Source organism: Lepidochelys olivacea (genome assembly GCF_965140295.1).
Source record: "Lepidochelys olivacea isolate rLepOli2 genome assembly, chromosome: 3".
Classification (NCBI taxonomy): domain Eukaryota; kingdom Metazoa; phylum Chordata; order Testudines; family Cheloniidae; genus Lepidochelys; species Lepidochelys olivacea.
In genome coordinates, this window is record NC_140413.1 from 143,266,422 (window position 1) to 143,279,623 (window position 13,202).

Below are 13,202 nucleotides of genomic sequence, written 5' to 3' on the forward strand. Positions count from 1 at the left end.
ACCTGCTCTTACAAATCTCCAATGATGGAGATTCCACAACCTCCCAAGGCAATTAATTCCTGTGCTTAATCACCCGGACAGTTAGGAAGTTTTTCCTAACGTCCAACCTAAACCTCCCTTGCTTCAGTTTAAGCCCATTGCTTCTTATCCTATCCAAAGAGGTTAAGAACAACAATTTTTCTCCCTCCTCCTTGTAACCACCTTGTATGTACTTGAAAACTTATGTCCTCCCTCAGTCTCCTCTTTTCAAGACTAAACAAATGCAATTTTTTCAATCTTTCCTCATAGGTCATGTTTTCTAGATCTTTAATAATTTTTGTTGCTCTTCTCTGGACTGTCTCCCATTTGTCCACATCCTTTCCTGAAATGTGGCTCCCAGAACTGGACACAATACTGCAGTTGAAGCCTAATCAGCGCCAAGTAGAGCAGAATAATTACTTCTCGTGTCTTGCAACACTCCTGCTAATACATCCCAGAATGATATTTGCTTTTTTTGCAACAGCGTTACACTGCTGACTCTTATCTTGACAGGTTTCAGAGTAGCAGCCATGTTAGTCTGTATTCCCAAAAAGAAAAGGAGTACTTGTGGCACCTTAGAGACTAACCAATTTATTTGAGCATAAGCTTTCGTGAGCTACAGCTCACTTCATCGGAATGCATCTGATGTAGCTCATGAAAGCTTATGCTCAAATAAATTGGTTCGTCTCTAAGGTGCCACAAGTACTCCTTTTATTTTTATCTTGTGATCCACTATAACCCCCAGATCCCTTTTTGCAGTTCTCCTTCCGAGGCAGTCATTTCCTATTTTGTATGTGTGCAACTGATTGTTCCTTCCTAAGTGGAGTACTTTGCATTTGTCCTTATTGAATTTCATCCTATTTCCTTCCAACCATTTCTCCAGTTTGTCCAGATCATTTTGAATTTTAATCCTATCCTCCAAAGCACCTGCTACCCTTCCCAGTTTGGTATCCTCCACAAACTTTATAAGTGTACTCTCTATGCTATTATCTAATGTAAGTGAACCCCCAAACAGTTTAAGACAGTGGTTCTCAACCATGGGTACATATACCCCCTGGGGGTACACAGAAGCCTTTCAGGGTGTACATCAACTTACCTAGATATTTGCCCAGTTTTACAACAGGCTACATAAAAAGCACTAGTGAAGTCAGTACAAATTAAAATTTCATACGACCTGTATAGTACCTAGAACAATATAGACACTGAAATGTAAGTACAATATCTATATTCCAATAGATTTATTTTATAATTATATGGTAAAATGAGAAAGTATGCCATTTTTCAGAAACTGTGTGCTGTGACACTTTTGTATTTTTATGTTTGATTCTGTAAGCAAGTAGTTTTTAAGTGAGGTGAAAGTTGGAGGTACACAAGACAAATCAGACTCCTGAAAGGGGTACAGTCATCTGGAAAGGTTGAGAGCCACTGCTTTAAGATTCTATTAAAAGATCACCTACTGTAACATACTAGGAAATGTGGTCAACGCATATAAGGAAAATGAAGGGGCTTTGAATTTGTGTCTGCAATGAACTTAGGAGAATTTACCTTGTGAATTTAACCTTTCTTGCAGAATTAGTTAAATAAGAATTTTAATCTTGTGAAACAAATATTCTGAATAGTGGAAATAGAGCTTCCTCATACTGAACCTGTTTGAATTGGATGGTAATGACCATGTGAGATCGACTGCTGGTAGCATTCATGCTGGTTGAAGCTGTGGTTCTTATTTTAGTTCCTTGTTCCATTAACCTCTCAATTTGTGCGTAGCTGTCACAAGGCACCAGTTTCAAACCATCCACATAAAAGCCTTGTTGCTGGTCTTCTCTAACCTTGAGTCCACCGGGTTTCTTGGTTTCAGATAGTAAATCTATTACCTACGGAGAGGCATTTACAGTCAAAATGTGTTACTGGATATAGCTATGTAGTGATTGAAAAGAACGTGAAAACAAAGAAGGGAAAATATCTTTCAAAGTCAAGAAATGATAGCGTGATTTTGTAAGTAGCAAGCTGTAAAGCAATTAACTATACAAATACTGTTTGTTACCATCTGGCACATCATAAAACCACATCTAGTTGGTAGAAATGCTTGTTACTTTGAATATATAACACAACTGTCATTTTAATATGTATGGAATTGTTACTCTCTGCACATTAATATGAAATGGCAATCCTCTAAGCATTCTGAATATGGAACTACCTATCTTTCTCTCCAAGAGGAGTTTCATGCACAGAGTACTAGCAGAATTAAGCCCATGGTTTTTTTTAAATAGCATCAATAGAAATAAGCATTGGCCTGCTAAACCCAGGGTTGTGAGTTCAATCCTTGAGGGGGCCATTTAGGGATCTGGGGCAAAAATTGGGGATTGGTCCTGCTTTGAGCAGGGGGTTGGACTAGATGACCTCCTGAGGTCCCCTCCAACCCTAACCTTCTATGACATCTATGACATCCAACCCATTTGCAAAATTCAGGATAAAACAGACGACACAAAGTCACAATGCATGAATGAAACATGACATTTGACAATACCACAACCAAATAAAGGAAATAAGAGTTTAATCTTATCCCCTCTGACTGTTTGACTTCTATATTAGTGACCTCTCATATTCTGGAGGCACTAACCCTTGTCATATGCAGTAGGAAATTAAGAATATTCTAGTCTGGAATTAGGCATCAACCACCACAATCTAACAATCTGGTGCTTAAAATAGGAATTAGAAAGATCAAAACCTTTTCTTCATTACCCAGGTCTCTTAACATCTCTCTGCATCCCTGATGTTTCCAGAAGCATTCTGGCAATAAAGTCCTCATACTCCTGGAAGCTATGCAGATAAGTCCTGTCCTCCTGCAACTCTCTGAGCCCTGGTCTACACAACAGGGTTAGGTTGAATTTAGCCACGTTGGGTTGATTTTAAAATGAATGGGTCTACACAACCAACCCTGTTCCATTGACCTAAAGGGCTCTTAAAATCGATTTCTGTACTCCTCCCCGGCGAGGGGAGTAGCGCTAAAATCGACCTTGTTGGTTTGAATTTGGGGTAGTGCAGACGCAATTCGAGCTATCCCAGAGTGCTCGAATGTGACTGCTCTGGACAGCACTTTGAACTCCAACGCACTAGCCAGGTACACAGGAAAAGCCCTGGGAAATTTTGAATTTCATTTCCTGTTTGGTCAGCGTGACGAGCTCAGCAGCACTGGTGACCATGCAGTCTCCCCAGAATCGCAAACGAGCTCCAGCATGGACCGACAGGGAGACACTGGATCTGATTGTTGTATGTGGAGAAGAATTTGTGCAGGCCAAACGCCGATCAAAAAGAAGAAATGCTAATATATATGCCAAAAATCGCACAGAGCATGGTGGAGAGAGGCTACAACAGGGACACACAGTAGTGCCATGTGAAAGTTAAGGAGCTCAGGCAAGCCTACTAAAAGACAAAGGAGGCAAACGGTTGCTCCGGATCAGAACCCCATACATGCTGCTTTTATGATCAGCTGTATGGCATTCTAGGAGGGGACCCTACCACTACTGCACCACTGTCCGTGGACACTTGCAAGGGGGGGGGGAGGTCTCATGCAGCAGGGAGGAGAATTTTGTGGATGAGGAAGAGGAGGAGAATGCGCAGCAGGCAAGCAGTGAATCCATTCTCCCCAGCAGCCAGGACCTTTCCATCACCCTGGAGCCAATACCCTCCCAAGGCGGGATCCCCGACCCTGAAGCCAGAGAAGGCAGGTCTGGTGAGTGCACATTTGTAACTACAGTACAGGGTTTAAAAGCAATAGTGTTTAATGTTTGATTTTCCCTGAAGAATTGGGATGCATTCGCAGCCAGTAGAGCTACTGGAAAAGTCTTAACATGTCTGGGGATGGAGTGGGAATCCTCCAGGGATATCTCCATGAAGCTCTCCTGGAGGTACTCTGAAAGCCTTTGCAGAAGGTTTCTGGGGAGAGCTGCCTTATTTCGTCCTCCACGGTAGGACACTTTACCACGCCAAGCCAGTGACAAGTAGTCTAGAATCATTACAGCACAAAGCATGGCAGCGAATGGTCCTGGGTTTTGGTCGCATTCAAGCAACATTCGGTCTTTATCTTTCTGTGTTAGCCTCAGGAGAGTGATATCATTCATGGTCACCTGGTTGAAACAGGGGAATTTTTGTAAGGGAACAGTAAAAGGACCCTGTTCATGCGGGGTTGTTTGTGCTTAGCTAAAAGGGATCATCCCGGAGAATAGCCATGCGGCGAGGGGAGGGGTGAAGGTATCATCCCAGAGAATAGCCATGCGGTGGGGCGGGGAGAGGTGTGTGCTGCACATCCACCTGAAAACCGCAGCCCCTCCTGTTAAATGTGAAACCCAATCGGCATTGCTTGCTACGGGAAAGGAGGGCGCTGCAGTTTGAAACCATTCTCACATGTCATGAAGGCGGAAGAAGCCAACCCAGTGTACCAAAAGGCTTACCATGGCTGCCTGGAAACCAAATTCTGTTGCCCAGCCATGTGTGGTGTGTCACCATACTGGCAGGCTCTCAATATAAAAGGCAAAATGCGACCTTTTACTTAAAGCACATGTGCTGTGAATTGCTTGATTCACTGTAAAAGTCTCCCTTTTGTTCTCAGAAATGTATCATCTTAAATTTTACTCTCCCTTTTTATCTCCCCGCAAGGTGAAAATGTTTCTATGCTCCCCCTATCATCTCTGTCCCTGAGGTTATCGCAGATTAGAAGGTTAAAAAAAGCACTCGCGATGACATGTTTTCTGAGCTCATGCAGTCCTCCCGCACTGATAGGGCACAGCTTAATGCATGGAGGCATTCAATGGCAGAGGCCAGGAAGGCATTAAGTGAGCTCAAAGAGCAGAGACAGGAGGCGATGCTGAGGCTAATGGGGGAGCAAACGGACATGATGAAGCATCTGTTGGAGCTCCAGGAAAGCCAACAAGAGCACAGACCCCCGCTGCATCCATTGTATAACTGCCTGCCCTCCTCCCCAAATTCCATATCCTCCTCACCCAGATGCCCAAGAACGCGGGGGGGAGGCTCCAGGCACCCAGCCACTCCACTCCAGAGGATGGCCCAAGCAACAGAAGGCTGTCATTCATAGAGTTTTGATCTGTAGTGTGGCTACAATAAGCAATATGGCCTTGCCCTTCCCTCCTCCTGCACCCCAACCGGGCTACCTTGTCAGTTATCTCACTTTTTTTTTTAAATTAAGAAAGAAAGAATGCATGGTTTCAAAACAATAGTTACTTTATTTCCTTTGCCAGCTGTGATCAAAGGGGGGAGGGTGTTTGGCTTACAGGGAATTAAAATCAACAAAGGGGGCAGGTTTGCAGCAAGGAGAAATACACACAGCTGTCACACCGTAACTTGGCCAGTCATGAAACTGGTTTTCAAAGCCTCTTTGATGCGCAGCGCACCTAGCTGTGCTCTTCTAATCGTTCTGGTGTCTGGCTGCTCAAAATCGGCCGCCAGGCAATTTGCCTCAACCTCCCATCCTGCCATAAATGTCTCCCCCTTACTCTCACTGATATTATGCAGCACACAGCAAGCAGCAATAACAATGGGAATGTTGGTTGCGCTGAGGTCTAACCTAGTCAGTAAACAGCTCCAGCGAGCTTTTAAACATCCAAAGGCACATTCTACCGCCATTCTGAACTTGCTCAGCCTATAGTTGAACTGCTCCTTACTACTGTCCAGGGTGCCTGTGTATGGCTTCCTGAGCCATGGAAGCAAGGGGTAGGCTGGGTCCCCAAGGATAACTATTGGCATTTCAACATCCCCAACGGTAATTTTCTGGTCTGGGAAGTAAGTCCCTTCTTGCAACTGCTCGAACAGCCCTGAGTTCCTAAAGATGCGAGCGTCATGCACCTTTCCCGGACATCCCATGCTGATGTTGGTGAAATGTCCTTTGTGATCCACCAGTGCTTGCAGCACCATTGAGAAGTACCCCTTGTGGTTTATATACTGGTTGGCAAGGTGGTCCAGTACTAAGATAGGGATACGTGTTCCGTCTATCACCCCACCACAGTTTGGGAACCCCATTGCAGCAAAGCCATCCAGTATGACCTGCACATTTTCCAGAGTCACTACCCTTGATAGCAGAACGTCAGTGATTGCACTGGCAACTTGGATCACAGCAGTCCCCACAGTAGACTTGTCCACTCCAAACTGATTGCTTACCGACCGGTAGCAGTCAGGCATTGCAAGCTTCCACAGGGCTAACGCCACTCGCTTCTCAACCGTCAGGGCAGCTCTCATCTTGGTATTCCTGTGCTTCAGGGCAGGGAAAAGCAACTCACAAAGTTCAAGGAAAGTGGCCTTACGCATGCGAAAGTTTTGCAGGTACTGTGAATCATCCCATACCTGCAACACTATGAGGTCCCACCAGTCTGTGCTTGTTTGCCGGGCCCAGAATTGGCATTCCACTGTATCAACCAGCCACCATGATGTCCCAACTGCCACAGCCCATGCTTTCAGGAACATCTGTGTCCATGTCCTCATCACAATTGTCCTCATGCTGGCGTTTCTTAGCTCAGTTCTGCACATACTTCGGGATAATACGCGAAGTGTTTACAATGCTCACAACAGCAGCGGTGAGCTGAGCGGGCTCCATGCTTGCCATGGTATGGCATCTGCACGGATAACCCAGGAAAAAAAGGTGTGAAATGATTGTCTGCTGTTCCTTTCACACAGGGAGGGAGTGGCGACTGACAACACGTACCCAAAACCACCCGCGACAATGTTTTTGCCCCATCAGACATTGGGAACTTAATCCAGAATTCCAATGGGCAACGGAGACTGTGGGATAGCTACCCACAGTACACTGCTCCTTAAGTCAATGCTAGCCACGTTCTTGAGGATGCACTCCGCAGACTTAATGCGTTTAGTGGGGACATACACAATCGACTGTATAAAACTGATTTCTAAAAATCGACTTCTATAAATTCAACCTAATTTTGTAGTGTAGACATACCCTTACATGCATTATGAGGGACTCCACCAACAGACACCTCTCACACCAGATAGTTCCCCCTGCCTGCTTCATTGGCAGGGACATGCAGGCTGCATTCCCAACAAGTCAAAACCAGAGCTTGGGTGGAAGCCTCCAGTCAGGATGCCTGTCTGGTGGGGGCTCCCTCAAGTGAAGGAAGAGGAAGAGCTAGCAGTGGTGATGGTGACACACCATTTTCCTCTCACTGAGGGTTCTTTATTGTAGAGTAACTGCTAGGCTATGTCTAAATTACGGTGGCATGTAAAATACAGGTGCTACACATGTAGCTATGCAACACGGTGAAAGGCAGGCTGCGTCCAGACTTGTCACCGCAGTGTGTAGCTACACGTGGCAGCGAAAGGCTCCGGCAGTGGAGCGCTGCCGGAACCTTTCCCCACTGCCTTCCCACTGTGAGCGCTTTTCACTGCAGTGGGGAAAGATTCTGGCAGCAGGATACTAGACTGTTAAAAATAGAGTATATATGGCAGGGCTTCAGGACTGTAGGGCACTCTACTCACCCTAACGTCACCAACATTAGCACTATGTCTCTCATGGAGGTGGAGTTATATCAGTGTAGCAGGGCACTTACATAGGTGGCACAAGGCTGTAGAGTGTGCGTTGACATAATTAGACCTACATAAGTTGTCTTATGTCAACCTAACTGTGTAGTGTAGACCAGGCCTGAGAACTTAAAACAAGTAAGTTAGTAAATAAACATAAATGGAAAAAGATTAAGATTCAGTATTAGCATGATATACCAACACCATTACCTGCTCGTTATAAATTTCCAGCATACTGAAAGTAACCTGCAAAGACAAGAAGCAGCTGGGAGATAAAAAGTTCTCTTGAAAAACAGCAAACTTTTGATATACAGTTATCTCTAAGTAAAAGGAACACAGATTGTCTGTACAAAAAAACCATTTGTCTCAAACTAAACCGACAGTTGGTATATCTTGTGTCAATGCATAAGCCATGCATACAGTTGGTTTGTGTGACTGTTTTCCAGATCCACACTGCTCTCTCCTAACTCCCATTTCTATGAATCCCCAACCTCCCTCCTCCATCTGTAGCCTTTGTCTCCTCAGCTTGTCTTAGGAAAACTCCATGTTAGCTTATCCATTTTAAGATGAAAATGTTGGACTTTAATAAATCATTTTTCGTCAAACTACACTAGATATTAATAGTTACAAAATTTCATTCTTGCAACGTTATGGTTATGAGAAAAATTCAGCAAGTGCGAACGTTAAAGATTCAGACATTAATCTGGCAATGTGGCAAACTTGTATGATTTATGGTACACATTTTATTAAATAAACAGCAATATATTCCAGCCACATTCATTCAGAAACCAGAAATGGAAAAACACAGTTTATGCATAGCCAGAACAAGCAAGCATTGCTGTTGAAACCTTAACTATTGCACTTCCTAAATTTTGAGATTTTAACTGCAGCCTTAATCGTGCATAAACACAGTTTTTCACACTTAACTTTTATGGAGTTACTTTTGTTTGTTCAATAACGAGGAGAAAGTTTCATAATGTTAGTGTAGTCCCAAATAGCCTTTGCATTTCCACTTCATTATGGTGAATGCGGTGGTAATAGATGAGTTTCAAAGTTTACTGCTGCCATCAGGTCAGAGAGTGGAAAACCCACGTGTGGCACCTAACAAAGTGGGGAAATTCAAGAAGATTCCCCCCGGTAATGTCTATGTAAGGGGCAGCGACAACTGCAGTTCCTATGCTCGCATGCAGAGCCAGATCTCTACTAGCACCAACTTAGATGCAAACCACTCCAAAATAGATGGGGAGAGGTTGAGCTATTGAGGCACTGAGAGGAATAGCAGCTGGTGTAAGTGTTCTGCACCTTAGATTCAAATGTAGCTAGAAGGAGCTATCAGGTTCCTATTAATTATTCATGGTAACTAGTGAAAGCTAACACTCATGGTTACACTGGAGTCTATGAAGCTCTTCTACTCTTGTTATATGCAGAAATTATTAGGAACACCAGAGCAGAAGGAAAAAATAGAAACTATTTTTGTGGTTGGACACAGGTGACGTGGGAGAATTTAATAATCGCAAAACCTGTGCTGCAATGCGAGGCCCATTATTTCTATTGAATATAAAAATGTTTGACAAAACATAAATGACAATTTAAATGACTAAAAGAAAAGTTATTCCTTTCCTTCAGTAGTGAGGGTTGGAAAGTCTGTTGATGCCTGTTTGTTAGACTTTTCCCTTGTATCATGTTGAGGAGAGGCACAGCTAAGATAAAGGAGTAGGTAAGTAGAGGTTCAAAATGTAGGTAACTGTTCAAATGTGTAGTCTTCTGTGTGGAAAAGATAGGTTGTGACTAGACTAGGGGTGGGCAAACTATGGCCTTGGGGGGAGGGAGGGCACATCCGGCCCTCCAGACATTTTAATCTGGCCCTTGAGCTCCCGCTGGGGAACAGGGTCCAGGGCTTACCCCACTCTGGCACTCCAGCCAGGGCTTGCCCCACTCCACGTGGCTCCCGGAAGCAGCCGCATGTCCCCTATCCAGCTCTTAAGTGTAGGGGCAGCCAGGGGGCTCCACACACTGCCCTTGCCCCAAGTGCTGCCCCTGCTGCGGGACGACACCTGCGGACAGGGCAGCATGCAGAGCTGCCTGGTCGCGACTCCACGTAGGAGCCGGAGGGAGGACATGCTGCTGCTTCTGGGAGCTGCTTGAGATAAGCACTGCTTGGAGTCTGCACCCGATTCCCTCCTGCGCCCCAACTCCATGCCCCAGCCCTGATCTCCCTCCCACCCTCCAAACCCCAGTCCCAGTGTGGAGCCCCCTCCCATACCCTGAACTCATTTCTGGCCCCACGTCAGAGCCTGCACTCCCAGCCAGAGCCCTCACCCCCTCCTGCACCCCAACTCCCAATTTCATGAGCATTCATGGCCCACCATACAATTTCCATACCCAGATGTAGTCCTTGGGCCAAAAAGTTTGCCCACCCCTGGACTAGACATTAGGTAAAGTTTTCAGAAGTGCCTCAGTTACCTCAGTACTTTAAAAAGTCATACCCAGTGAAAACAAAAAAGTGTTCATGCCCGGATTAAGTTAGCTATTACTGGGACAGGTTCATGTTCTCCTGTTTTAGATCAGCCCCTCAATTCAACACTGCTCACTTGTTATTTTGCATTATGTTTGATTATCGCTGGAAGTTAGTTTTAAAATGGCAATAGCATTTTTCCAAATTTGAATTTGAGAGCATAAATGGAGGGGTCTTGAAAACAAAACAGTGTACACCATACCTGATATTGCTTGTTCTTCTGGTTCTGAATTGGTTTGAAGAGCTCTTCACACACAACTGGAATTATGCCTCTGTTTGCACCATATCCAATCATAGAATAGCTCTTCCCTGAGCCAGTCTGGCCATACGCTAGGAGAGTAGCATTATAACCTTGCCAGGCATTGTCCAGAACTCCTTGACCAAGGTCATGAAAGACCTCTCTCTAAAAGTAGACATTTTTACTAATAGAGAATGTAAACACATGCACCAGAATGGGATACAAAGAAAACAACAACCCAACACCATGATTAAACACCCCCCAGCCCTCCAAATTTTTTTAAAATACAGGTTTAATTAAAAAAATAAACCTAATTAAAATTAAATTTGAAGTGACAACTATCCACAAGGCCTAAATTTACTATAATCTTTTAAAATAATTTAAATAAAACAATATTAAATACTATATGTCTGCAGCCAAGTTTTAAAGAAAATCAAAACAATTGAACTAGTTGAGGTCATTGGCTAAGCACCTGGAATCAGAATTTGTTGAAGTGCTAAACCAGCTTTTCACAGCAGTAGCCTCTTCTACAGGTGCAGAGAATATTTTCTTAATTTCAGTTTATTCAACTAGTTCAGTCCAATGATTAGTTCATTAAAATGAAGAAACCAATGAGACAACAAAAGCAGAAAAAAATCTTGTTTTCCCTCTTCCAATCTATGAATAAAAACTACGTCTGAGGATGAACTCTACTAGTTCTAAAATCTTGAAGGACATGATGACCAGAAACAATCAATTCAATTCACTAACCTACAGATAATACCTCCTCTGTTTAATAAATCAGTTATTCATGCAAGTCATATTTTGATAAGGGAAAAAAAAACTTGAGAAAATTTATGTATCCAGCACATCTAAGTTATTTTAGTTTATTAGTTAAGAACTGCTGTATTTGAAAAATATCCATCCAAAGACCTTGGCACAAATCACAAGGAAAAAAGTTAAATATAATTCACTATTTTATAACATAACAAAAAATGTAAAAACAAAGTATCTGAACAATTGTAAATTAAGCTAAATAATTACTTAAATAAATGTTTATATAGTGCATACTCCTGGTTAGCAAAAAGAAGCACCAGATTTTGTGAAAGGGCTATATTTAATTGCAAATCAATGTATTTTAATGGTTAAGAACTAATGGTTTCCTTTCTTTAGGAAAATAACTTAAGAGCACAAATGTAAAACAAAATGATTAAAACCATGATTTAAAATCAAGGCTTCTGGCTTATTGATTCACTTCAATTTAAATCAATCCACCTTGACATGCACACACATAAAAGCACTACTATTTAGTTAGTACAGAGGTTAGTAATTACTATTTTAAACTGAAAGTCTGGTTTAATTATGACAAATATATACTTCATATTAAGGTACTTCAAATATTAAGAGTTCCAGAAACTGGAAGCATAAATAAAAATGGAAAGTAGCTTTAGATGTTGGCTTGAAACATGCACTAAGTAGATACAGATAATTCATCTCAGTTCCACTCTTGGGAATTGTAACAATTGCAATCACCAACAAAGTGAGTTGTTTAACATTTTATACTGGCAGGAAGTGCTATTAAATAGCCCTCTGAATACATTTTACCTGGCCTGCATATCTGCTGTTGGATCCAGATGAAACGAGCATGCCATCTTTATCCTTTAGAAATCCACTGTGGGACCAGTAAGCCAGGTCAAAGGTAAAGGTTTTCATGTGCCCTGGATTCTTAGGATCATATATGCTTGTGCTGCTGGAATTCATAGAAATCACACACCTGCTGCATGCATCCTTCTCCCTCTGTATCAAAATTATAAATCACATTATCAAACCAGTAGCAGTTCTAGTTGCTTACTCAAAATTTATATTTTGGACCAAATCCTGCAAGCCCTTTGTATGTGGAACTCCAAGTAAAATCAACAGGAGTTTTGTAGTTATTTGGGTATGGAGAATGTGTACGACTGGGACACATAACAAAACATATTCATCATAAAAGGTCCAATACATTAACTTCACAAAATTACACAAAATTTCTCTTGAACCAAACAAGGTAAATGTAGTTTAACTGTAATCAGGGAATAAATGCCATAGAAACAGATTTGAACGGAAAAGATAGTATCTGTAACCAAGTCCAAATTTGCTTTTTTCCTGATTTTGTAAACATCAGCCATTAATGTTGATAAGCTATTGTTGGAAAATCCTTCACTATTGTAGGTATGGCCATAACAGAACAAAGAATCGTACGCTATGTATGTTATTCCTGGGGGAATTATGCGCCAAAAAATTAAAAATCTTGCAACAAAAAGTTAAAAAAATCTCACACAGTATTTTAAAATTCTGAAAAAAAATCTATATATTTTATTTGTCAAAACAACACAAAATAATCACACCAGTTTCAATTCTTTTTGGTTATTTATTTCAAAATAACTGTCAACAAGTATGTCTGTAACAATACAGACAAAAAAGATTCAGGAAATGTTTTATGATAGATTTCGTTCCCAAATAGATTCCTTACTAGGCATATTAATACAGAACTCTGAGTAATAATTCATTTAAACTACAATACAAAACTATTTCCAGCACACCTCAGAAGCAGTGGAAAGGATTTGGGGAATCAGGGATAACGGAAGAGCTGAGGGAGAGGGAAGTACATTGCTGGAAAGGAGCCTGGGTGTGAACTTGGAGGGTTGTTGGGTATGGGTAGGTAAAGTATGGAACAGGTTTTTGGCAGGGTGGGGAGGGATTGTTAGGGAGCTTCCCCCATGCAGACCCTGGCTGACCCCAAGCCTCTCCCATTAAGTCAGGCATATCTGCCTGTCCCCATGTGTTCCTGCATCCCCATGTGTCCCTCCAACCCCACTCAGACACCCACTCCTCCCATCCCCATATGGTCCTGCACCCCCTCCCCCACCCCCA

At 42.6% G+C, this 13,202-nt stretch overlaps 1 protein-coding gene across 1 annotated transcript in view; it reads right to left on the minus strand.

The window, feature by feature from the left end:
- Window positions 1-12,050, minus strand: part of LOC311518873 (kinesin-like protein KIF28) — a gene marked incomplete at its 5' end in the record, with an annotated part of 58,565 nt that extends 46,515 nt beyond the window's left edge. Inside the window, 4 exons of the mRNA XM_084624941.1 lie at window positions 1,665-1,889; window positions 7,768-7,803; window positions 10,275-10,475; window positions 11,895-12,050. Coding sequence (XP_084481067.1) covers window positions 1,665-1,889; window positions 7,768-7,803; window positions 10,275-10,475; window positions 11,895-12,050 — 618 coding nt within the window. The remainder of the gene's footprint in view (window positions 1-1,664; window positions 1,890-7,767; window positions 7,804-10,274; window positions 10,476-11,894) is intronic.
- Between the last annotated feature and the right edge of the window lie 1,152 nt (window positions 12,051-13,202).